The following is a 27,687-nucleotide window of genomic DNA, read 5'->3' as shown; positions in this document are numbered from 1 at the left end:
TCAGCAGAAGCGAAAAAAAAAAAAAAAAATGCCGCGCCGAGCAGCGGAGCCGGCGCGGCGTGTACCAACTGGTGTTCAAAACGCGCGCGCCCAAAACCGAAACCGGAAGGAGTCAACAACATCCGCTTGGTGTGCTACAGTCAATTCGGACGCTGGGCTCTATGGGAGTGTCCGCTCTTGTTGAAATTTTTCTCTCTGGTTGAACTTTTAACTGACTGATTTCGCACTGCGTCATTCTTCACCGTCACTACAACGGGACAGTACAGACGCAGGAACTCGGCGACTGTGATAGGCCTAACCTCGGCTGAACGCGATCGACATCTGCTGAAACTGTATGCGGCCGACAATGCAACACCACTTTCCACTCTTCACTTACCAGTACACACAGAACGTAACTTCTCGCGACAGCAACTCCTCAGGCCAAATAGTAGCTCACGATGGCGGGCTCCTCAACGCTGTCGTCTATGACCTACTGAACTCGAGACCTGCACAGATCTCCCTGCTCCAGCACGCCTAGTCTAGTTAGCCCCTTTTGCCGCTAGGCACAGAGCGTTCGAGCAGAGCGCCGCTAGCTATAACCTGTTCGCTGTAGTCTGCTTCTGCGATCTGTTCAGCGCTCGTGCTGCCATTTCGGCAGGCGCAAAGCGCTTGCATTGGTGGTAAATGAATAACTTCACAAATATAAAAAACAAACAAAAATTTCCAAATGCTTTGCGTTTGAATAGTGAAATTACAGGGGGGGGGGGGCGGAAGGAGGAGCGGTGCAAGAAAAGTAAACAACGAGCATAGGTGGCGGTTGCAGTGCTAGACGGCATAAATTTCCCTTTCTATATAGTCTGCGTAAGAGACTAGAAAAACGGTTTTAAAAGATTCATATGATAATGTAGCTTTTTTGAGTTGATTACAGATAGCATAATGTCGTAGATGACATTAGGATTTACTGCTGTGTGCCGTAGTGAAAGGTAGATGACCTGGTAAACGTATTCGCAAGTAATACCTGCACCCGATATGTGCAATAGGTTGATCGAGTTTGTTTCAAGGAAAGGTGAGCATAGCTTGTTTTTAATGTTGTTGGATGTCTAGCTCAGTAGAAAGCTTGAAAAAAGCTATTCCTATTGCTTTAAAACCTGCTGCACTGCAGGTCTTGTGTCACGCAAGTCTTTTCCAACTACAAAGCTAGCTTTTCTGCGTGGTACGGCGGCAGCATAACGGTAGTGCGAAACATACGTACACAGTGGAGCATATGCGCTATTCTCTTTTTGAACTCCCCACGCATTCATGGACAACTTCTAAGAGGTAAAATTAGTGTAATAGATATGTCGCCGAACGCTATACGGTGGTTTCCACTTTCAAATGAGCGCAGAAGCGAACTTTACAACGTACACAATGAAACTGCTGTGCACTTTACGAATTCTATAAACAATGTGACTTATGATAATCTGCAAGACCTGTGCTGTTTGCCACAGCCTGGAAAAGGCATCAGGAGCGGGTATTTAACGCTAACTTAGATACCGGCGGTCTGCACGCACCGACATTTTTAAGGCTCGGGCGGTCAACTTTTGGGGCCAAGGGACCTACCAAAGCCTTGTGAGGTCACTGTCACTGTGTTCACAACAATCATTAACTAGGCAAGCAGTTCGTTATAACATAGCAGTTGCCGTACTAATTGCAACGCCGCACCAGTGAACCGCAGAGTAGCAGACGAACAGGTTATAAAAGCGACCCCAACGGCCAACGGTTGAACGAGGGTGGGTGGAAGTGGCTCCCATAGAAGCCGGATAACTGTGCAGGTCTGGAGTTCCAGCAGGTCGTGCTGTCCTCTGACATTCATTCCCAGCCTGCTTTGCGTGTGCCGCCTTTTACATCATAACACAATGTGGACAGTAGCTTATGCCGGTTTCACAAGTACACTTCTGATCGCGATCAGGGCTGATCCGGATCGAATTTCTCTATCGCGATCAACAATGGTCGCTGCTACACGGTCCAGTGATCCGGATCGAGTTATTATCGTCTGCTGATCGTCATAAACTCTCAGAAGTGCATAATCTATTTGCTACAAATTCAGATTTGAAGCTAAACATTTCGACAGAATTGCCTGTCTGGTTGGGAAATTGATTAGGACTTGAGACTGACTCCAACCAAATAACTGAATTTTATTAGTCCGACGTTTCGGAGCCCATTCGGCTCCTCCTTCAGGGGGTTGTTCTTCGGGGGGTGGCCGCCACCCCCCGAAGAACAACCCCCTGAAGAAGGACACGGACACCCGCTCACACCCTCGCGGAGGACGGCAACAACGAGGCGGCACAAGACGCGGCTCGAGGGGAGCCGCAGTCGCAAGTGACGCCCCGGCACCATCCGGACGTGACGGTGCAGTAAATGAGTGGGAGTGGGAAGACAGAATCACCACATATAATGACATCCCGAAACACTATACGTTACAGAGGGACATATTCCCGCGACCTCACGCAAAATTGACAAAAAGCAATCTGTCGCATGGCGGCAGTTACAAACTAGGACGTATCCGAATCCTGCGCCCTCGCACATCATATATCCAGATATATATCAAACGGACAAATGCACGTCACGTGAATCCAGAGTCACTCTGGGGCATATATTATGGGAATGCCGAGGGATATAACGAGAACGCGGCCTGTAGCAACAGCCTTTGCCCGCGCTAGGAATCCCCTCCCTCGAGGATCAACTATGGGCCGTCCAGCGGGCCGAGGATGCCGCCAGGACCCACGGACTCCTGGCCGTCACCTAGGCGGGGCCTTTGGCCCTCCCCATCAACTTGCAGGGCACATAATAAAGTTATTTCCTCCTACACTCTGTAGACGCCACTACTTATGATTACGGCGCCTACGACGCGCCAAACGTAAGCCAAGCGCGTTGTCCTCAGCGAGTCAGAGTGAGCTTAGCCAGTGGACCCGTCGCGGCACACCGCGTCGGCTGCGGTGTCTACGCTACGTAGCAGACCGTATAGCTGCATGCAACTGCAGTGCATATGTGCAGCGTTTGTTCTGTCCACGACGGGGCTTCAGTGCGTGCTAGAACTCATACGCTTCAGTCTGGCCTTGCTACGTGGTGCTGACTTGACCGACGGGTAGTATCTACCAAAGGCGGAGAGTTTTCATTTTTTTCCGGAGGGGGGGGGGGGCGCTGGGGCTCAAACAACTTTCCGAAACCCATGTGTGTGTGTTTGTGTGAGTGTTGTGTGTGTTGAGCAAAAAGTCCGGCGACTCATCGTCATTTGTGAGGACTCAATTCGAGAAATCTAGACGATTCTGTAGGTTCCTACTTTCCAAGCATTGGTGCAGGTTAAGGTGGTACGGTTGAAAGGCCGTCATTAGGATCCTCCAAACTGATGACTTGGAAGTTGGTTCTTGGGCGGTCGCGTCCCGCATGCTAGCACGAAGGTTTGAGGCATAAATCCTTGAACATCCATGCGCGGGTTAGGACTCAAAGATGGAGTCCCCTGCCGCTGTTCTTTGAAGCTGGCGGTTCGCCTCAGGGTTTCATAATTTCTGATGATAGTATATGCGTTTGGTCTACCATCACACTTAGATGACTAATATACATATTGTTACGAAGAGTTGCGAATAAATGGTTTTATTTACAGATGGACGATAATCGTAGCGTTATCGTAGCGCAGCCCGGCCTCTCCAACACCTCGTTCTCTTCGTCTTCTCTCTTTTTGTCCACGCCTTTCGTATCCGTTACATTTCCCCGCAAGCAGACGAAGCACGTGGGGCTAGTCAGGATGGACAAGCAGGGTAGAAAGGCTTCAGGCGTGCAATATGAGTCAGCTGAGTTCTGCTTGATCGCCGACCATGGCACAGGAGGCGAGCTATGACGTAAGTGAGTTCGCTCAGGCGGTCCAGAACTAAAAATTGGCCTGAATATTGGGACAATAACTTTTGGCACAATCCACGCTTGCGTTGCGATGTCCAAAGAAGGACCAAGTCACCTTTTTCGAACGATACTTGTACGTGACGGTCGTCCCGTACAAAAATGACTGTTGATTAACCATTGATATATTGTTGGGGAATTGTTGAAACAACAGACTTCAACAAATTTTCAAAAGCAATTGAGTTCGCTCAACACTTGCACAATACATTACCGTTGAGGGTTCTCAATAAACAATTTATTGGGTAATTTGTGTTGATTTTTGTAGTTGTTTTTTTGTTGTGTAGCAGTTGAGTCCCGTATCAATAATTAGGACTCGCATATGAAGACATTCCTAAAATTTAATGCGAAGCGTTCCAACCTCATTGCTGTCGCTTTGAGGCAGGTAGGTTCTTCTTTCGCGTCGTTTTCATTAAGAAAGATGTGCGACTGATGGGGTGGCATTGAACGTCGGCCGTCGAGCCCGGCGCTCTAACCATTAGGCCACGAACGCGAATGCTCCTCTCGTTCGAAAACCAGTAAGTTCTGAAATGCTTGGCGCGTGCGCAGCGTGCCACTTCCTCGTGCTGTCGCTAAAGCTGGCGCTTTCAAGCGCCTATCTCCGGGACCGCCCCGCTTTCGTAGCCGTTTTCTCTATGTAAAAACTGCAGCGTTAGACTAGCTACATGACCGCCCAAATTCATAACGATTTATTTCTTCGCCGGTGTACAAATGCCATCGTCGTTTTAACATACATTATATGACATAGCAATTGGTACGATCCAAAATGAGCACGTTTCGGGGAGCAGAAGAATGCGAAGTTCACTCGCAAACACGGTGACTACGCGCATGTGGAGTTTCCCCAAAGTAGGCACGGCGGCAGCGCGGCCGGCGATAAGACAGGCGCCGACACGCGACGACGCTACCTTCGAGCATCCGACGCGCTGTGGGAACCGTAGGCTGCAAGCGGCGCACACGCTGCAAACATACACGTGAGAGATCTTCGAATTTCCTGCGACACACCCTCTGTCCGGAAAGTAAATATAGCTTTTTTTATCCAACGGCCGTGGTACTAGAGATCAAACAACGAACACGTTTTGAGATCGCAGCGCGCAGCCGCTATAACCACTGACTTCAAAGAGCTTCTGATTCAGAAACAGCCGCAACAGTATCGCAGCTAATTGCTGTATCTGCGGCTGCTCCCGACTCTCGGCTTGCAAGAAGCATGCGATTTATTTGAGCCTCGCCGAACTGTCCTCCTCTCGTCTCCCAAGCCTGCAGGACAGGTCCCGTATGTTCAGTCAAATAGAAGAACACCAAAGGGAAATGACAGAAATTCAGGTAACGGACTGTTATCACACCTTACTTGTCACCTCATCACCTGCAAAGATGCTACAAACTATTCGAGTAGCGTTACTTTTGTAAAAATAATAAAATTAGTAGCAATTTTTACTTCTAGGTGGCGCTACCAACGTCAAGGTAGCGTTCGGGTGCGTGTGTGTGTGCGCACGCGGTTGCAACCGTTGTAGCTTCGGTTTGAGTACGCTTTTGCAACAGTACACATCGTTACCGCTAGTTTCGTAGCCACATATTTTGGTCGTAGTATTTGTTGTTTACGCTACAAATTAGGTTGTTCTTAAAACTATATGAAGGTAAGTGGATGAAAAATTATTACTAATTAATTAGTCGTTTTTCGGTGGGGTTATTTTGTGTTTGAAATGTCTTTATAACTCCATACGACAGTGAAGCTGTGAATGGCTTTCGGACTCAGTTAGTTGCGTGGTTGCCTTGTGTGGTGGTTGACGCCTCGTGCTTTTTGATGACGGTATTTTGTCTTTTCGGACATCATGCCACACATTTTAGTGAAATGCTTTAACGACGATAAGTGGGACGTTTATCCGTTGAAGTCGTTGGCTGACTCAGCTACTAGTCTTCGACTGATGTGCGAGCCTGGCTGTTTTGATGAGTTGCGCGGCAGATGTCATGATGCCTGTTGGAGAGAAGGCACCCCGAAAGAGTCGCAGCGGAACTTCTGCAGATAGGTAAGCAATCTCGTTTTCTTGGGCACGTAGCCTTTTTTCTATTTTGACATTGACAAGCGTGAGATGTGAAGCACACCGTTCACTTTCTTCAAGCAAACCGTATACCCCGGAGCGAAAGCGCGCGATACTAACGCTCGCTGCCGCCATCACTTCGTTTGAAACAATAGTAGGCGAAGAGGCAGCGGCGCCCCACGTGCGTAAAAGTGCATTGCTTCATTTGTTCCTCTCTAATGACCTTTTCTTAACTTGTATGAGAGAATACAATTGGAACATAATGATCAGCTATGAGCAGTGATAATTTTGTACAGTGGCCACGCCATCTTTCATAGGGGCTCACGTGGGCCGTCTAAGCGCTTGTTATCGCGTTCCGATACGTGAGAGGCGCGCTGCCTTTCAAGGTACTTAGGCAGACACTACGAGCTTAGTAGAACCGCGACAAATAATTGTGCAGCAGGTGTGCAGCTGTGCTACTTTTGTACCACACTAGTGCCGGAAGGTGGTGTTGCACGTCACGCTTACGCATTTCGTAACTATGGCGGCCGCCGTGGCAATTTGGGGCTCGAGGTCGTGGATACGATCCCTGCAGCGGCCGCATTCCAAAGGAGCGGAATGCAAAAACGCTCGTGCATTGTGCATTGTATGCACGTAAAAATTTCCAGGAAGTCAAAATTAATACGGAGTCCCCAACTACGACCTGCCTCATAATCAGATCGTTCGTTTCGCACGTAGGACATCATAATTTTTTTTTTTAATACGTAGTGGCTCGTCGTATACCGTACGGTTAGTGTGATCACCTTTTGTGCCGTAGCGGTTAAGCGCGCCTCGATTTAGGTCGCGCCTAGTGGTGCGGCGCACCGCAAAATATATTTCACCTCTTTGGGATTTGCGGAGAACGGCCAACCGATAAGTCGCAGCTTCCGCGCGGTGACTGTACACGGATACACAGCGCAAATGAACAGAGGTGTGGTGACGACGTCGGCAAACACAGCCGCCGACGGTCTCGCCTTATGGCCTATCACTACCAAAACTACCGCAGTAAGCATCTTTATCTAGCGCGGCGCGTTTCTGTTGAAGGCGCACTGCACAATTTTAATTGGCGATAACCGAAACATGCCACCGTACTCTGTTGCCTCTGAGTTGGACCGATCCGAATGTGCGTTGCTTGCAGAAGCGAAAGGAGCGCCACGCGGCGCGTTGTCGCCTCGAGCACCGTTTGCGCGGTGAAGAATGACGCGTGCATGAAGCTAGCTCACTGCGAAGACGCTACCGCGCAAAACGCGCAAGGGCGTGTACGCGACGTTCTGCACACAAATCGCGTGGGATGATCGGAGACACGACGGAGCGGCTAGCTTCAAAGAAGCGGTGCATGTTCTCACTCGTACAGGCACGCTCACGCTCGCATCGCTCTCGGCGTATCTTTAGGTCATTCCTGCTGCTGGACTTCTACCCAAAGATTCGATATCTGCTTGGTGTCGGCTATGCACTGTCGCGTGGTCTTTGGTTCTGCGAGAGCCGGGAATATTTCTCCCCGCTGTGAAAGATCGCTGTGCGTGTCTTAGCTAACATTTACCGTAGCAACCCATTTCCTCCTTTTCTAGACAGCACTCGAAAAGAGTCGCAAATTTTTACTTGCCAGTATAGTGTGTACTTCTATTTTGTGCGTAGTTATGTGCAGTGTGTGACAGATTCTGAATCCGCGCAATCTCATTTTCTGTCCGCATTCCCTTCTCACAGGTTACGCATGCATGCAAATGGCCAGATGCTAAAGTGTTCTACGTCAAGAGCAGCTTGGCGTCGCGCAAGAGACACCCGTCGATATGTGGCTGATTCACTAGCAAGCTCGCATCTCTGTTGCCACTCTCCATCAAGCGGGATTTTTAACTATTTTTTTGTGCTGCTCTGTGGTGTACTAGCTGCCGCATGGACGCTGTGAAGGCTTACTTTTAATTTGCTCTGGCTTTTAGTAGTGAAGGATGGGCTACCTTTTGAGGGGAGGTATTTCCTTTTGCTTGCGAGAATGTTTACCAGCCTAACCAAGTGATACGTGCGTACTGGAAACAGCAACGCGAACAGAGGCGGACGACGGGCGACGAAATAGGTAGGAGCACACACGAGCGCAATTTCAACTAAGTTTATTTTTGAAGACAGGGGTAATAAAGACGCTGGTCAACTTGACAAAGGTAAAGAGCCGTGCATGCGTGGCAGAAACAGCCACGAGCGACAAGAAAAAAAAATATGAAGAAGCCATGTCATGTAGAATAAACGTGCGTGAAAAACGAGAACTATTGGACAAATCTTTCGAAAAAGCGATATATTTGTCCGATGAGTGATACTACCCAACGAGAAATACACTTGAAAACTGCAAGTCTTTCCCACTAAGGGCAACAGATAACTTGGTTATGCACTTGTCTCGTTTGTGATCAATAAATATTGCTTCTGGAACTCCTCTGGTGTTGACGTATAGAGCAGAAAGAACGGTTGTTTCATCACAAAGACCAGAACACAAGAGGACTTATGGAATAATTATTTATTGATCACGAAGAAAAATTCATAAGCAAGATTTCTGTGACCCTTAGTGGGAAAGAGTTGCTGCAGTATTTCTCGTTAATATCACTTACAGGACAAACCTTTCAGTTTTCATGTGTTTTTGTTTTTGACGCACATGTTTGTTCTACAGGACATGTCTTTCGGTCCTTTTTTGTTGTGCCGGGCTGTTTCTGCTGCACATCCATGGCTTTTTCTTTGTGAAGTTGGCCAATGCGTTTAAAATCTTTGTCTTCACGAAGAAACTTCTAGTTGAGTCAGCGTTCATGTGTGTTCCTACCTTAGTTCATCCTTCTCGTCTCTGTTTGGGTGGTTGTCAAATATAAACGTACACCGAATTGGCGAAGTGTCCATAGAATTGATACATGAAACATTTGCTCTGTTTATTTCAAGAAGAACGCTATAGGGTCTTATCTTCTCTGTTTTTAACACTGATGTACATTTTTCTAGTCAACTTCAAGGAGTCCTCTGAGGAAGCCAATAAGAGTGATGGTAACTTCATTTGTGTGAGATTTACGAATTTCATCAATTCAAGGCATGACATGTCAGATGCCTGTAGGTATGCAAGTATTCGTATTTTTTTAAACATAATAAGCTCTAGTTTTCGGTTCTCCTGACGCTGCTTTGTACTTTGCTGCATTCTCCTGACGCAGGAACCTTCTTTTATGCCGTCAGTGCATGGGTTCTTTTTGTATATATTGGAGAAAAAATTGTCTTCAGCTTATATATGCATGTATATCACTTGCAATCTTTTTTTCAACACGGGTGCTGTATCTCCCTCCGTCTTTGTTACTGCTTTGTTCCAATTTTTATGCAACTTTTATGTATATTGTGCAATAAAATTTTGGTAGCATTTTAATAACATTTTACCTGCGCAATTGAGGTCATCGGTTTTTCGTATACGCATTTATTTGCATTTTCACTGTCTCACCAATCTGGCTGTCCAGTCATTGAAACCTTTTCCCATCCTTTATGACGATTTCTGGGGTATTTGATATTGCAAGTGCAGGTGACCATCTATTTGGCTCTTTGGAATTGTGTTAGCCGTGTGTTACTGCTAATTTTCTGTGCTAAATAATTGTTTTCTCTTATCGTTTAAGGTATTAACCTTGCCTTATCTCTTTATTGACTGAGGTACCACTTAGTTGCTGGGTATAGTGAAAAAGGCCCCGAAAGTGCTCTAATTAGCTTTGTGCAAGTCCAGAAAAAATTAAATGAAAATGAGCTCACTAAATTGAGGAAATACCACCAACAAACTCTTCTGTACCTCAATTTAACATATACGAATGGTGTACTGTTGCAAACCTGGCTCGTCAGAAACATGATTCAGGTGTTCACTATGCCCAACAACTTTCTAAATGATGTCTCATCAATTAATAGCTAAGTTGAGTGATCTTATTTTGTAAAATAATTGGACAACCTAAAAATATATACATCTCGAAGACAAAGCTCAGGCAAGTCTACTTTGGTAATTCATTAAATTTTAATCGCGGTGAAAGACGTGTGCTAAAGCTTGTATATATTTACGTGAAGTCATTTGTTTCAAGTCTGTTATTTTGCCTTCTCACAGTCAGCCGTAACTGTTCCTGTGATGGATTAGTGTGCGAAACATTTTAATGTAACGTATTCAGATGTCTTGTGTGTATTCACACGCAAGCAGCTTCAAGTGTTAATGTGTTCAAAGTTGGTTGTTAAAAGGGTATGCTTAAGCCCTGCGTTTTGAGTCGCTTTGCCTTCTAGTCATAAACTTAAGACGCAAGGGAAGACCAGAATGATCGTTTTGATTTAATTCATATGTATAGGTTTTTTCAGATGTATTTACACTGTTAAGAGTGCTGTAGGTACTAGCCTATGTCTCCAGGTTTGGTGTAGTGGTGCCTTATGTACTGTAATAATGTTTCATGGGCACGAATGTTTAGTGTAAATAAAGGTACTTCAAATTGATCAGTCTCTCCTTTGCCTTTGTTTGTGTTTGTGAAAGTTATGAGCAGGCACCGGGGCATGCAAGTGTGAATAGCAAAGCAATTTCAATATATGAATAAAAATCCACTAGCCCAACGAAATGACAATCATAATTCAATGGCCACTTCTGAAATCTCAATGTCATCTCAACTGGGCCACAGTGTACTTTTCAGTGCTGTGACAACAATAACTCAACAACAGGTCAACAGAACTACCACAACATCAGTTTAATACAGCATCAATGGTAACCCAACAACCGTTCAACAAAATGAACACAACGAGCCGTCTAAGCGCAATAGAATTTCAATGGTAACTTAACAATTATTCAACATTGAGACACCTAATGGTGTTTCAATTAAATTTCAGTGGCCAATATTCAAGACCACTCAACAGTCAGCCCAAGAATTCTCCAACAAAATTTCCACAATTTCTCAATGAAAAACTTAACATTGACCAATAATAATTCAATGCCTTCTCAATAATTGTTTTTTGTACGGGGTCGTATCGCTCTTTCGAACGACTTTGCGGGGCCAGAGTACGAAGACGAGCTATTCGACGGGCTTCTTCGGCGAGACACAATGTGTTCGATACAGAATCGTCACTGTGCAGTACGATGGGTAAGAAAGTGTCCAGAGGGCTTCGCGGTAACCTTGCATACAGGAGATGAAATGGGCTATAGTTCGTGGTTTCGTGTTTCGCCGTGTTGTACGCGTAAGTGATGAATGGAAGCACGTCGCCCCAGTTCTTATGATTGGAGATGTACATGGCAAGCATGTTGGTCAGCGTTCTGTTCGTCCTTTCAACGAGGCCATTGGTCTGTGGATGATACGGCGTGGAATGACGGAACTGTGAAGTGCACAAACGAAGTAACTCTACAATGGTATCAGCAGTGAACTGGCGACCACGGTCGCTGATGATGACACGTGGTGGGCCATGACGAAGGACCACGGAACGCAGCAGGAAGACCGCCACGCAAGCAGCGGTGGAAGACGGTATGGCTGCAGTTTCTGCATACCTTGTAAGATGGCCTACGCAGAGAATTATCCAACAGTTCTTGTTGTTAGATAACGGGAATGGACCCAAAAGGTCAATGCCTACTTGCTCGAACGACGTACTGGGCGGTGTCAATGGCCGAAGGGGACCCTGGGCCATCTCGGGCCAGCATTAGCGCTCCCGCTTGCGGTGCAGCGTTCGTACGAAGCCGAAATAGCCGGATGTCACATCGTCATGCATGGCGCGTAGAACATCGGAGCGGAGACACTCGGTGACAACAAGCAGAAAACGCGCTCCATGCCCGGAGTAATTAGTTTTGTAGAACAACTTATCACGGACAGTAAAGCGACCGCTGCCTTTGGAAGTACGGGCGGCGACAAAAAGGGGATCGAGGCTAACATCATTCCGTTGTTCTCGCTGAAAGTCTGACGCGTCAGGGAACGTAGACGTAACAGCAGCGAGATAGTCGCCAAAATTCTCAGCATCGCAGTCGGTAGTCGCAAGAGGAATCCGAGAGAAGCAGTCTGCGTCAGCGTGACGACGGCCACTCTTGTACGATACCAGAAAGTCGTATTCCTGGAGGCGCAGCGCCCAATGTGCGAGGCGACCAGAGGGATAACGCAAACCGACCAGCCAGCATAAAGAATGATGGTCGGTGATAATCTTGAATGGTATACCGTAAATATAACACCGAAACTTTTGTATGGCGAAAACGGCTGCCAGGCATTCCTGTTCCGTAACGGTATAATTGCGTTCAGATTTGCTCAGGCAACGGCTGGGATATGCGATAACGTGTTCTGCGCCACTGTGACGTTGTACAAGCACCGCTTCTATCCCGATTCCACTAGCATCAGTGTGAACTTCAGTCGGGCAAGATGGATCGAAGTGACGCAAGAGGGGTGCTGACGTTAGTATAAACTTCAGTTGAGAGAATGATGCGTCACACTCTGGTGTCCAATTGAAGGATGCATTCTGTCGCAAAATACTTGTCAACGGGTAAACGATGTCGGCAAACCGGGGAACAAAACGACGAAAATACGAACATAGGCCGATAAATGAGCGGAGTTCTCGTGCTGACTGCGGTGGCTTGAAGGAGCTCACCGCTTCAATCTTACGAGGATCGGGTCTGACGCCATCCTTGTCGACTAAGTGCCACAGGACCAGTGTTTGACGTTCGCCGAACCGACACTTCTTTAGTTTAGAACCAGTCCAGCTTTCTCAATGCAGTCGAGAACGAGGCTGAGGCGTTCGTTATGTTCTTCAAACGTGCGGCCAAAGATTACAACATCATAGAGGTAACACATGCATATCTCCCACTTTAGACCACGTAGTACTGTGTCCATGAATCTTTCAAAGGTGGCAGGAGCATTGCAAAGGCCAAAAGTCATAACATTAAATTCGAATAGGCCATCTGGAGTCACGAAAGCGGTCTTTTCCTTGTTGGCAGGGTCCATAGGTATTTTCCAATACCCCGATCGCAAATCAAGTGTTGAGAAGTAAGAAGCAGCGTGTAAGCAATCAATGACGTCATCGATTCGCGGTAGTGGATAGACATCCTTCTTCGTCACTGCGTTTAGATGTCTGTAATCCACGCAGAATCTCCAGGAGCCATCTTTTTTTCGGACCAGGATTACTGGGGCTGCCCATGGACTAGACGACTCTTGGACGACATCTTTGTTCATTATCTCCTTGACTTGCTCTGCAATAACTTCGCGCTCGGACGATGACACTCGGTAGGGCTTCTGGCGGATGGGGTGTGCTGAGCCGGTATCTATTGTGTGAAGAGCGCGGGAAGATGGTAAATTAAAGGGTGCATCTCCATGCGTGAAGTCGAATGCAGCCTCATGCCTGGCAAGGAACTGTACCAGTGCTTGCCGTTGAGAGCCTTGCTGATCATGCCAAGCATTAGCTCTTCAGAATGAAGATTATTGCAAGGAGAGCAAGCTGTAGAGACCTCCGCAGTTAGTGCCGCTATTGAGCTACATGCGGCTTTATCGAAGAGAGCGATTTTCATACCGCGAGGAAGGACAACCGGCGTGGCGGAAGAGTTCAGCGCCCACAATGTGGCGACTCTTTTCGTCATGCACTAGACAAAACAGGGCACAAGAACATCTTTTTTAGCACAGTTTGTGGAGAGGCCTAACTACAAGGTCAACACAATCAGCATCAACAGTAGTTGCAGAAACACCAACGGGCGTCAGGCACCACGACGGTGCAATCACTTCATCAAGAACACTGAGTGTGTCTGTGTCCCTGTCTTCGCCACCCGAGCTTTGTTCGGAATGTGCTGATATAACTACCTTGTTCAATGATATTTAGCCACAACCACAGTCCACGGAAGCGCCGCACTGTTCAAGAAAATCGATACCAAGAATAACATCGTGCGAACAACGAGAAAGAACAAGGAATTCCGACACAAACACTTTCCCAGCCAACAAAACACTCACATCACAAACACCAAGGGGATGAAGCCATTCGCCGCCTACTTCACGAAAGGTAATACCGTCGTTCCAAGAAAACATAACTTTGTGGCCTAGACGGTTTTTGAAAGCGAGGTTTATCACAGACACAGTCGCCCCATTATCAACTAACGCCATGGTCGGTATTCCGTCAATCGAGACATTCACTTTGTTTTTGAGCATCACAACAGGCAGAGGTATTTCTTGCAGAGACCGTCCGGCGACCACACCTCAATTGGACGCGGATGCTAGTTTCCCGGTGGCGGTGAGGAAGAACGGCGCCGAGGGGACGGAGAGCGACGGGGACGGTTATTTGGTGGCGTCAAACTCCGCTCAGATGCTGGCGAATCGCTGCGTCTGGTCTCGTCTGAGAAGTGGTTCACTGGAAGCAAATCGGTCGTCCGCAAGTCATATGAGGTACGGGTTCTGGGTGGCGAGAACATCGGCGGTGTCCTACGTTATTGACGGCCTTGGCGACAATACCGAGCTATATGGCTTGTGGAACCGCAGTTGTAGCACACGGGAGGGTCGCGGTTCACAGCGTCTTCCTCGAAACGAATAGTAGGCGGCTGCGGGCGGTGAGGAAGTTCGTTGTCATGTGGATAACGTGTCTCTGCTGCTTGCTGAAATCCGTTATATCGTTCATAAGTCACGTCGTGGTAGTAGGGCCGGTGCTGTTCTTGTCGCGGCCTGACAGAAGGCACAGGGCCTCGGGGGTTAAAACGCGGCTGCTCTCGTTGTGGCCGAGCGTCATAAGTAGGGCCTCTGTCGTAGGGACGTGGCTGCTGTCGGGGCGCGAGTTCATAATGCTCAGTGCCCCTTGCCGCAGGATACGGGGAGAAGGATGCCACGTTTGGCTCGAAATCTGATGGTAGGCGGAAGCTATGAGTGCCTGGATGCGTCACTTGCACGTGCAGGCTGAGTTCTTCCCGAACTATTTGTCGGATCGTTGATGCAAAATCAAGGGGCTGGTTGTTGTCCACGCTTGCAACCGTCGTCACATTGGCTAGCCTGCCAAACTTCGGCGTGATGCGCCTCGTCTTTAGTTGCTCGAAAGTGCGACAGTGCCGAATGATGTCAGCGACGGAAGCCAGGTGGTCTTTTGCGATGAGTAAATTGTGAACATCCTCGGCAATTCCTTTTAGGATGTGCCCGACTTTGTCTTCCTCGGACATTCCAGAGTCCACCATCCTATACAGTTTTATTACTGCCTCAATGTAGGCCGTGCTGGTTTCTCCTGGCACTTGCGCACGTTGCAGTAGCGTCTGTTCGGCCTTTTTCTTTTTCGTCGAAGAGTCGCCGAATCGCTCTTTTATTTCCGAAACAAATCTTCCCCATGTTGTGAACGTTTCCTCGTGATTGTCGAACCACAACAACGCAGTATGCGTTAGAAAGAACACGACGTTCGAAAGCTGAGAAGCGCTGTTCCACTTGTTGGCGGGACTCACCCGGTGATAATGGATGAGCCATTCCTCGACGTCTTCGTCTGATCTTCCGGCAAAAGGACGCGCATCTCTCAGTTGCAGAACAGAACTTGTCGGCGCAGCAGTTGGAATGGGCCGTTGTTCTTCTGCGTTATGGGACACATGCCACTCCGGTGGATTCGGTGGGAGTTCAGCAAGGCGACGGCTCCGTCGAATAACTTGTGGTTCAGCCTCCGTCTTCGGGTGTCGATTACGCCGCACCTTCCACCACAACTGTTACGAAGGGTTGCGAAGAAATGGTTGTATTTACAGATGGACGATGATCGTAGCGTGATCGTAGTGCAGCCCGGCCTCTCGAACACCTCGTTCTCTTCGTCTTCGCTCTTCTTGTCTGCGCCTTTCGTATCCGTTGCTATATATATATATATATATATATATATATATATATATATATATATATATATATATATATATATATATATATATATAATATTTGCGGCCTTCCTCGTGTTGCCATTTGCAGATCCCAAGGCAAGCATCATGTTTATCTTCTGCTCATTAGAGAAAGTCATGACGAGTGGGACGAAACAAAACAAATCTTTAAACCTCTGCACTGACCTTGTCGATTCGTTTTTGTGGTGATAGGTATTGTGCTCACCCCACAAAAAAATAAATAAAAATGAATAAAAACATCGGTGCACTTTGCGCTAAGACAACAGCTACCACAGCTTGTTCCTAACTAACACTAAACACGACGTGTTACTTCGGCTGGGGCGCGGCAGATAAGGAACCAGCTCGATCACGATGTTTTTCTTTATTTTCTTTATTTTGTTCTGGATGACTCAGAGGGCGCTGCTTCATGATTCGGGTGGAAGCACGGTCACGTGGGGTCTATCAGTCGGAAGAAAACTAACAAGCACTTAGTACTTCGCTGAATATACCGCAGTTAGATGTCCCTTGGTTGTGCCTTAAAATGCCTCATTGACACTTTCAAAGTTAGGATAGTACGCCTCGAGTAAGACAATTAATTACAGTTACCTAATGAAATCTCAGTAATGAAAAAAATACTGCTAATTACTCCATTGTACTGTAAACGATATGCACTAGGTTTTCTTCGAGTAACGCATTGCTTTTTTTTATGTCTTGGTGCATCATAGGACACCCTGTACATATTTGTGACCTTTGCATGCAAGTGACTATATTTCCAGTCCTAATAAATGTTGTAATTTATTAGAAATGTTTCTTTATCGAGTCGTTAGCATTGCTTACTGGAAGGAGAAGCCATATTGGGACACACAACATTCACATGCATTTCACATGCCATTGATAAAAGACTCTGGCGAAAGGTTCACTGATGTCTATAGGTTTGTATCATGGTCAAAAAAGCATGCAAAGCAATTTGAAGCGTGGTGAACATACAGCAACATGTTCATTTTCTAGGCATAGGCTATTCATACATTTACAAATAATCTTAATTGGCTACCTCCGTCTCTTTCTAAATATAGTAAACTTTGTCATGTGTCTATATTTAAGTCTATTGTATATGTGGATGGTGTTTACAGCGGAAATTTAAAACAATGTTGAAGTGAGAAAATACGGATGAGGCAACAGCCGCTAGCACTAATAATGCGCGTGTCCGGCTATTGTGAGGACTTGCATAAATAAAGCGAAAGTATGAATTAAAAGCGCCCGCGCAAACAATGATGCAGTAATAAAATGCAACAAAATTTCAAGTGAGAAGGTCGAGGAAAGCCAAAAAAGAAACCTCAAATGATGTGGGCGGCAAAGCTCTGGCAATGGCACTTTAGGTGTGTGCGTGCGGGGGGGGGGGAGAGGGGCTTCGGCACCGCCTGAGGGGGGTGGGTGACTGAGCCCCCTCCCCTCCCGCCCCCCGGAAAACTTTGGAGGGGGCTCAGGCTACGGAGCCTCCCCCACCCGTCACCCCCCGTAATCGGTGCCTATGGTAGCCACATTCAAATTTCTCATATTGAAGCGCTATCAACAAATCTGCCAAGGCGTCTAACATGGAGCGGTCTGCGTTTCGAGTGCTTTGAGGCTAGTTGAGCGTTCAAAGCTAGTCGAAATCAGTGAGACGGCCTGACGGCTACGACATTAATAAGCAGCGTGGCGAAAGCTTAATCTCTACGCAGGCGGCTTCGTCCGAGCGTGAGCAGACGATAGTCGGCTTCTTCCGGAAGTACCTAATTATTATCGAAATTCGAAAGCACAGTTTTGCTTACTTCAGCCTCTTTATTAAACTTTGTCTATAAATGTAGGCAGTAGGAAGAAGCACACTGATCAAGACACCATTCTTGACAGATGGCAGCTATTGTCCAAAAGCAGTCGCGGATGGCAATCTGCTATAATACGAAATAAAGCGTCCAGAAAACAGTGAGGAGCAGGCTTCTGTTGAAAAGAGAGCGTTCGAGAGAAAGGCAACTTCGCGCTCCGCTGGGAGCTCCAGGCGTAGCGCATGACTGTAAGACTCGGCCGAGATGTTGACAGAAGCGTGTGATATCCGCGGACTATGCTTTTTTCACCGAACCCGAGGGGCGGTTCAGGACCTCTTTCATCAAGCATCGTGGCCTGCTCTGTCATGCTGCACTTGGAGCCTGATTACGACGACGCAGCGCCGAACTCCAGCTTGGCGACGTCATTAACTCGAATCGCCGACCCGGGGTTTTGACGGTGACCAAAATAAAACTCTTGGAGGGCTGCAGCTTAGTCAAAAAGTGCTTCAAACCACACTTTGCTTTCTTTATGGGTTTACTTGAGCAGCTTGAGGATAACGTATTATATATGTACTACTGGGCGCAAATGAAGAGGAGCGTGTTCGCAGTGATCGAGCAGCTGGGCAAGCCCACACTCTTTCTCACTTTCAGCACGCCCGTACTCTACAAAGAACGCCTACTCGAACGCGTCGAGGGAGTCAAGACGCGCCCCTCCTCAAAATTAACCGGCATACCCCCCCCCTCCACCGCCCCCCCCCGCACACGCCACCACTCCTCACACACATTCCTAAAGTGCCGCCAAATCACTGTTGAGACTTGACAGCTATTCGGCGGTCAACATTTTGCTGCCTTTTTCACTCCTTTTGTAGGGCGGTAGTTATTGGCCTCTGATGGGGTGTCAAGGCCAATTTTCTCATCGATTCGGTGCCCGCGCGATTAACGTGAGCTTCGTTAAGTTGTCACCATCTATTCAACGGTCACACACATCGCTGTTGCTTCGTTAGTTCAACCTTCTTCGTTTACACTGATCCAGGGACCAGGAAAGGGATTCGGTTCTTAGTCAGTTGGTCTGTGCGCTCGTGGAACGAGCTGCGGCCGGAGAAAATGCCAGTTGCGTTTAATTTTTCCTTTCGCTTGATTATTCCTCGAGTGACGGCTCGCCGCGAAGCTGGCGGATCCTCGGAGCCATATACCCGCGATATCGGTTAGAAAGGTGGAAAATAAGATAATGCGAAACAACGTCCATTATGAGACCCAATAACCGTTAAACCCATAAGCAATATGGCTGTCGCCCGTTACCTCATCTGGCTTTCCCTAATTGTACAGCACTTTTCGTGCGAAATTGGCATCTGGAAAGAAGAGTCGCAAGGAGTTGAGATATTAAATGATCTACTGAGGGAGAGAGTCAAGGCTCAGCCAAACTGGACAGAAAAGCGAAAATTAAATTTAGCTGTTCTTTATGAAAATATTCATGGATCAACATCACTTTATTGAAAAAGGAAGCAGAGAAAACGCCGCCGCAAGTGGGAAACAATTCCGTGTGTTCTGAATGACGCTTCCACAGTTATTGTTCGAGCCGCCTAACGTAGCCACTTCTCTGCTGTGCTTATTTATGTTGGTGGTTTTCTAACCTTCCGCGTGGCGCAGTACATCTAGAACCGCAGTGTCCCGCGCTCTACGCTGTTGTACGGGACTGGCGACTACGCATCGTTACGCAACTTTCCAAATAACAATAATACGAATCGGTTTGGGCACTTGGTAAAGCAGTAAACGAGGGATCAAAAAGAACTGTGGTAGTTCCGCAAATATATATTTTTCTAGAATTCTTCCAGAGCTAATCGAAAAAAAGAAACGCTACTATAGTCGGATACAACTTCTGCAGTCTGCAGTGAAGCCCCACCGACGCCCTAATAACCACCAGCCACTGTTCCTCCGCGAGGCTGCAAATAATTCGTACTTCAGACTTTTCCTGTTACCCAAATAAGGCGGTAACCACAAAAAATAAAATTATTAGCGCGTAACTTTACACGTTTTCTCTCGCCTATTATAGTGAAATGTGAACGCCTAATTCTACATTGAACTACACTGAAGTGCTTGCTTCGCTGCAACTATTTATTTTCAAGTTTCTGTTCAGTTGGCAGTGAAGTTTCATGAGTAAAACGGGTTCAGCAGTGAAATGAACTGCAGCGCAGACTTTTGAAGAGTATAGGGCTCAGACACCATACATTTTGTCCATGTCTGTTGCACACCTCATTGCTTCGGCCGGTGAAGAGACTTCAGGAACAGCAAACGCTCCGGAGGTATCAAGTACGACGCCATTTTGAAAAGGCCGCATGACGACGATTTTGTTTGCTTCTGTGATTGGCTGGGGGAATAACACAACTCCGCGTTATGGTGGCTGAAGTTATAGCCACCATAACGGCGCGGTCCATGTGCTTTGGTTGCCAAATGCTGTTTTTTAAAGCCGTATCCTACTATAGTAATCTTTATTTTACGATTCTTTCCTGCGTGAATCCATTTGACGTGGTTCCTTGTTCGCCAAGTAAAGGAAAGGAGTGACTCACAGGCGTACCTGTGAGATACACCTTATTTCTTTTCCGTTTTGCGGATTTACGCGTATTTATGGCGAATAGTGTGCGTTATTCACATTTGTACTAGTAAAGGTACACGCCCTCCTCATTTACATAGAAAAGCTACCTTGGGTTGGTCCCACCCTGAAAAAAAAAATTATTCTGCGTACGTGCCTGATGGTAGCTATGACTACGACAATAGCCATAGTATTACACTCACCTGCAAAATGCTTCGCATAACTTCAATTGCCACAGTACGTGGGATCTGCATAATTTTTTATTGTGATAGCCATTACATAGACATTCCAGGTGAATTCCCGTCATCGCCATTAAAAATAAATTATGGGGTTTTACGTGCGAAAATCAATTTCTGATTATGAGGCATGCCGCAGTGAAGGACTCCGGCAATTTCGACCACGTGGGGTTCTTTAACGTGCACCTAAATCCAAGGCACAGGCAAATACTTAAACCTGACAACACAACATATGTTCAAGCGCAAACATACCACGCAACAATGACTATTTCTGCATTCCGTACTCGCAACAATACCGCGCTATCTGGAATTGGCATATCTCGAAAAATGAAGTCGAAATTTTCCGCGGCACCGAACCACTGCATATACGTGCCAGGTATTTATTGCCCTTTATCTCTAAATTTTCGTTTTAATTGCATTCTACCCAACGCAGACGGCACGGATTTTTTATTCTACGCAACGTACAATGAAAAATTATGCAGATCCCATGCACTGTGGGAACTGACGTAAGCGAAGCTTTCTGTGCTGTTTACTTCATTTGACCATAATTAGCGCTGATGTTGACGGCGAATGTTTAATTTGTTCAACGTTCCGTCCAACACGAGAGTGGCGAGTTGATGTTAAACGTTACCTTGCGTGCACCACTGCTGTTTGTCTGCGTAGTACACAAAACACAAAGCGAGAGGTATTTGCTTGAGGCGTTGTTGCGCGCAATATTTCCTAACCTCTCAGAGGGTTGAGCATTGTCATTGCCTCACATGGCACATTGCATCGTGGCAGAAGCATTGAACGTTAATTGGATTATGGGGCTGTACGTGCCAAAACCACAATCGCATAATGAGGCAGACCGTAGTGGCGCACTCCGGATTAATTTTGGCACCGTGGTGTTCTTAAACATGTCCCTAAATCAAAGTGCGCAACGGTTTTATTTCGCCCCCGCCGAAATGCAGCTGTCTCGATCAAATCAGCGACCTCCAGCAATGCACTGTAATATAATTTACACCCTTAAAAGTTAAAAACGGTGTAAATGTGTCTATAACTCACACCCTTAGGGTGTCATTATCTAAATCACACCCGAAGTGTGTGAGTTAGATTTACACCCTGTTTCACTTTTAAGGGTGTAAATTATTTTACAGTGTATATAGCCGCAAAGCTACCACGGCGGGCACAGAATTGGTAATTTGACGTGCGACCGCTTCCATTGTATCGCCTAGACCCTGCGGTGCACTTTGGTCCTGCACGCCCGGCGTAAGTTGTCCGCTAGACATATTTGCATGGCTTTATTTTTCAGAAATAGCAGAATCATACCGTACCATACCTTGAACTTAAGTTTATTCGGCGATGCCTTGCCTTCTCACGTCATATTTTCCCTATCCCCCTCCCCCCTTGTATTTGTATGGGAACTGCGAGCGAAAAGTGGCAAGACTCTTGTTCACTCGTTTCGCGACTACGTCGGTTCTACGCATTCTCTGCCTCCTGTCGCCGTCCTCTTTTCCATTCTATCTAGCTTACCTTGGACTTGCGCGTTGGTAGAAAGGTAAACGCTTGCGGGGGGTTACGGATAATCACAGCTGTGAAGAGGCTAATGTGGCGACGACCCGGGTGCTCCAGAGGGCATTGTGCACATGGTGGTGCAAACGATTTCCTCGTGTCTTCCCTTCTCTGTCGCGCTCCTTCCATGTACATACACGCCCTCAACCACCCTCCGACGCGGTGTGCCGGACAGCAGCAGCCACAGCAGTGGGAAAGCAGACGAAAAAGGCAAAGAAAGCAAAGAAACCGCCTTTCCATACTGTGTAGATGGGCGCAAGCGAAGCTAGGGTTCCACGGCTCTTCGTTGTCGTGACGCCTCGGCTTGGCGCTCCCTCACGGCGAGCTCGGCACGTCGACGACGAGCCCATTCTTGAGCGAGTTACCGGTGGCGTTCATCAAACACCGCCTGTTCTTCAGCCGAACGCACGAGCGCGGCCCGCTCCCGCTGCCGTTCCTTCAACAGAGTCTGCTCTTCGCCAGAACGAACCAAATGCGGCCTCCCCATCTCATTGCTGGGCCTGAATTGGTGGGAAATGGCGGGCGCGTGGCGAGCAAACATGCGATCCCTCTCCTTCCCTCCTCGGGAGGGAGGAAACGCTTGTGATTGGCTCGCTTCTTACGCTGGTCTATTTCATACATATAAAACCCTGCTTTAAAGGCCGCATATGATGAACCGACAGTGGCTGAATCGGTTGGCGTGGTGGTCTCGCGACCCGAAGGTCGGTGACAAGCACAGTATCGTCACCTGCACTGAACACATGAATTGCATCGTGCTCAATTGGTGTAGCTTGGCAGGTGGTCGAAGGGGGCAAAGTCCATGGTATGCGTAAGCGTGGTCGGACAGGGTTGAGTCAGCTCGACTTCATACTCGACCTGCTCGGGCCGAGTTTGTGTAAAGAAGCTATAGCCACGTTCAACCACGGCGCCGACTAACTCTCTAGCACCTACATGGACGGCTGAATTAAAAGCCACGTGTGGTGACAATTGCGGAGTGACTTGTGGGCGGAGAATGACCACGAGATACCTGAGGCCGTCGTCTATGTCGCCGCTCGGCAGGGCCTCTGGCTCCGCCACTTGCGCCATGGCTGCCGCGGGCTGGTCGTCGCCCATGGACGCGTTGGTTTTCACCAGCAGGTTGACGTGGAAGTTGTGCGACCGCCACTGCTTCCAGATCGTGTAGTGGTACCTGCACGAGTGTTGAGTGCGCGCGTTGAGAGCGCACGTCGCGAAAGCACTGAAAAACCACGCATTAACCTTAATCGTCAGCCACAGTGCGCGTTGTTTCAGCATTCACCACGTGAACAACGTAACGGCACACAGACAGAGGTCACTAACTTTTTCGGTGAGGATCAAAGCTCATTCCAGGTGCCATGATCTAGGGCACCACACTGATGAATGCGCAGCACAGGACAACGTATGCAGACCACACAAGCAGTTTTCTTCATCCTAATGGCTCAGTCAGTCAGTCAGTCAGGTCAGTCGCCCAGATCCGCCAGCTGTAGATGCACGAACTTGGTGACAGTGATAGGCTTAACCTCGGCTGAACGCGATCGACATCAGCTCAAACTGCGGGTGTCGATGGCGAGGGTTTAAGTTCGTGCCGCCAACAACGCAGCGCTACTTGCTTCCCACACAGAGCCCAACATTTCGCGACAAGAACCTCTCATGCTAAAGACTAGCTCACTATCGCTAGCGCACTCCTCAGCCCTGTCGTCTGCCATTCAATCCCAGCATGTTCTGCGTATACCGCCTTTTACGTCACAACACAATGTGGCCAGTAGATGAAGAGCAGGCAGGGCAGATGGTACGAGGGAATGAACGAAATTCATTTGTGAAAAATCTGCGCAACTCTCAAGCCTGATGTTTTAAAGAAATGACGGAAGCGCGCAGAAGAACGCACTCAGCCAATTTTATGCAGATCCGTGGATTTCAAGAAATCGCAGGAGTTACCGTTGAAGTAGAAGAAGACTATGCTAAATACTGTCGAATGCTTTGCTATATCAAGGAACAGTGCACAGACTACTTTCTTGTGTTGAAGCCAGATTTAAAGCGCCTAAAAGAAACAAAACTGGGATTGCTCACCTGTGACTAGCAACTTGGCCAAGTACGTTAGTTCCCATGTAATTTGCTGTAATTTTCAATTGTCAATGAGCGCGTGAGGTCTTCCGTTATGCACCCAGCCCGTGCGGCCAGCGTAACCTGCCTGCACTTTTTTTTGCGCATACGGACTCTTAGCTCGCACTATACATGCACGGAAGTAACCACATCACGTCAACCAGTGGTGCACCAATAGAGCCTTCTAAAAAAAATATATGTGTCACCTTCCGTATCTACTAGAAATTATTTGCATGAATTCTCGAAACCCGATAAGTTTCCAAGTAGCCGTTCGTAAGGAAATCACAGACTCTGTATAATACATATGTAAGAATGACACGGCAAACAGCAATTAGGAATTCATGGGGACATTTTTCTGCAAGACTTGGATTAAGTAGCGCAACCCACGCTGTGTCCAAACTTCTCGGGTCCAACATCGGGCCTTGCTCCACGTATACGCGCAGCCTGACTAAACCTGACGATTGATTGTTCGATTTGTCATGTGCGCCCGTAGGCGAGTGATCACCTGTAGAGCAAGGTGACCCACACGCAGAAGACGACAAAGAGCACGATGGTGATGAAGACGAGTCCCGCGCTCTCCCAGGTGGGGAAGCCCTCGTGGCTGAACTGGATGGCTCCCTCGGTGCAGAGCCACAGGGAGAACACCACCAGCGGCGTGAGCAGCAGCAGCGCCACCATGTCGCCCACCAGGTTCTGCTTGTCCTCGCGCGTGCTCGAGTTCATGAGCCATTCGTGGAAGCCCTTGGGCCGCCGCGCCGTCATGTAGTGGTACTTGCAGATCTCGCACTGGTCGATCGCCTGGTTGCCCAGCCACGTCTCCAGGCACGTCTTGTGCACCTTGGCCAGCGAGCCTGCGACGAGGCGATGTTCGCCGCCGTTTTGCATGAGTATCGTCGTATCCCGGCGAAGGGTGCCGAGACATCAGCGGCGGCTGTGAACGGATCTATGTAGAGTACGGGCAGTAGGACACGGGCACAATGAAAAAGAGAACAATGCAAACGCCAACTTTCCGTGGTGGTGCAAAAAAGAAGGAAAACACAAAATCACTGCGCCCACATGAAAACGTGTCTGCAATTGGCGGGTGACGCGCTGCCACGCACATGCGCACGCCAAACATGCGCACGCAAGTTTGGCGTCTTCTACTTTCTTTCTGTCGCTCCTAGTTGTTTCACTTCATCGTTGGCGTTTGCGTTCTTCTCGCTTTGCACGCCTGTCTTGCCGCACCACGGGTCGTTACCAAGCCGCTCCGCGCGGTACAGCAATGCGGCGAGACGCCGTGCTTGCCTTTGCACTTGCATGGCGCCAGTAGCGATTCGGTGCTGACGCCGCAGAAGCAGATGCGGCAGATGTCGCCATTGCTGCACGACTGCACCTTGGAGTCGGCGCTGTTCTCGGACAGGTTCTCCGGCGGCGTCAGCTCGGGCAGCTCGGACACCATCGAGGCAGCAGCGGTGGAAGCGGCAGCAGCAGCCTCAGGCGCCCATGCTTCGTCGCCGGGTGCGGCCCGGTGCGCTACAAGGCACCATAGACCCGTGTCAGTCCGTACAATTCAGAGATCTTCGTTAACTTCATGGTGTTGCGTTAATTATTATTACGATGGCTAGTTATGCGGAGGGGGTAAGTTTTTATACCACTCGCTACCCGCGAGAGACGATTTGTCTAAAATGTCTTTTTATTAAGCTCTGATATTTTGACACGCACAGCATGAAAGCGAATTCTTATGCGAGCGTGCGCCCACTCAATCATCAACGGATGAAAAACACGATACATCGCAAGCGTTACTTATCCGTAGGACACATTCTCAGTTGGCAAAACGATGGCAAGCAAATTGGATGCAGCGGAGTTGCGCAGCAAACGGAACACTCTTTACCTTAATGCAGTCATCAGGGTGTATGGTTCCCTACATACAGTGAGGTCGAGTGCTGTCCTTATCGGATGACGCACACGCTGGCACAGCAGAATTGTGCTCGTTGATGAACGTGCGTACACATGAGCAACGCGCACACACATGCGTTCAAGCACGCAGCTCAGTGCGCTGTTACAGGGACACGACGGTCGTCATTTCGGAACCTCCGGGCAAATATTTACGTTTGAGCGCCGACACCTCCTTGCGTCGAGCATTTTGATCGACAGCTACACTGCGGCAAGCTTTGCCGCGCGGATGAAAGCCCGACAGTATGAGGTAGCTCGACTCAGCCCCGCCCACATGAAAGATGCGCGTAGACGCGGAAGCGCCCGCTTCACCGCCAGCACCGAAGCGCACGACACATCTAGGCGCTGTCTGCGGGGCTTCCGAATCGGCCCACTATCGTCGGATTCGTATAAGAAGGCTACGCACACAGGGACTAGGCCAGTTTAGAGTAAAGAGACAGATATAATCGCGCAAGGAAACGGGAGCCTGCTTGGTGTCGTGGCTAATAAGAGGGGTAAATCGTTCGACTATCATAAGGCGGACAACATGTGAAGCATATAGATAGAGCTGTACAGTGCCACAATCAAATTTAAGGAAGCGACCATTGCTGCAATGCCATCGGTACGCCAAGATCGGGAGACTTTTCTAGAAAGGAAAGCAACCACACCTATCGCAGAGCCATCAAACATCCAGTCGACCTCGTGAGCGCGGTCAGCAACGCGGCACGAGTTAAACGCGACGACAGGCCGCCTTACGCCGCAGCGAAACTCACAGCGACCGTCAGCTCACATGCAAGCGCCGCGTGATCGCCAAGAAGAAAGCGCGCGGTCATTCACCACTGTGCTCCAGCCTCGCAAGTCGGTGCGGTCCCGCTCAGGGTCCAGCGGCTCGGCGACCGGCGGCAGTCTCTGGTCTGTCGTCGGACCGCAGCAGCAGCTCGCCAACGACCGCGCAACGGCACTCGCAGCAGCGCCGCCTCCTGGGCTCGTGTTCGAACCGCCGCGTGCCCGCCGGTGGGCCCGGCGACGTGGATCGCGGCTCACTCGAAGCTCACTCTCACCGGTCCGCGTCAACTTGAAGCCCGGCTGCGCTCTTCACCACGGGCTACGACGTCTCGCAGCCACGCATGGGACAGCCAGATGGAACACGGCGAAGACGCTACGCGTGCCGCATAGTCGGAGCACGAGCGCCTGCAGGAGGCGCCACCGGTGGGCAGCCGCCTGAGATTGCGAGGCGCGGCTGTGCAGGCATCATTGCACGAAACTCTGCGTGTAGAGGCCGCGCCACAACGGCGACGTGTTTTTGACGTCTCGCTGGCCACTTGTAGCAAACATGAGGCACCGCCAGTAAGCTTCCTTTTCTGAGAAGACCGGATGTTAATGCAATTGGCGATATAGCTACCGGCCAAGCAGAAGCAGAAGAAGACGAAGACGTTTCTTTGGTAATGTGGATACCACCTTCCCTTGCGGAGTTCTTGTTCCCTAGTGAAATGACGCAACCCACTCAGAGGGATCGGCTATGAATCGGGCACTGAAGTAACTGTTTGCATTTTTTTTTATGAATAAATTAGGGTGAAATTAAGTAAGTATTTTGTAATTGGGATTTAATGTACCCACTGTTAGAGGTATGACTGATTAATTATCTAGATATGTTTTGTGAACGTTATTATAATTTTGACGAATTCTAACATGCCGGAGTCGACCACCGCGATCGCGAAGCCGTTGAGGTCGGCATATTCGGCTGCATCCACGTATCTGGCGCCGG

General features: G+C 48.5%; 1 protein-coding gene across 1 annotated transcript in view; it reads right to left on the bottom strand.

The window, feature by feature from the left end:
- The window catches only part of LOC126524408 (E3 ubiquitin-protein ligase MARCHF3-like), a 37,626-nt gene extending 10,163 nt beyond the window's left edge, over positions 1-27,463 (bottom strand). The window contains exons 1-4 of the mRNA XM_050172732.3: positions 26,760-27,463; positions 25,296-25,523; positions 24,517-24,862; positions 22,921-23,082 (exon numbers count right to left, since the gene is read on the bottom strand). Coding sequence (XP_050028689.1) covers positions 22,921-23,082; positions 24,517-24,862; positions 25,296-25,449 — 662 coding nt within the window. The 5' untranslated portion in view covers positions 25,450-25,523; positions 26,760-27,463. The remainder of the gene's footprint in view (positions 1-22,920; positions 23,083-24,516; positions 24,863-25,295; positions 25,524-26,759) is intronic.
- Positions 27,464-27,687: the final 224 nt, after the last annotated feature.

Source organism: Dermacentor andersoni, chromosome 3, assembly GCF_023375885.2.
Source record: "Dermacentor andersoni chromosome 3, qqDerAnde1_hic_scaffold, whole genome shotgun sequence".
NCBI lineage: Eukaryota > Metazoa > Arthropoda > Arachnida > Ixodida > Ixodidae > Dermacentor > Dermacentor andersoni.
Note: the sequence above shows the minus strand (reverse complement) of the source record. Positions and strands in the feature narration are given on the sequence as shown.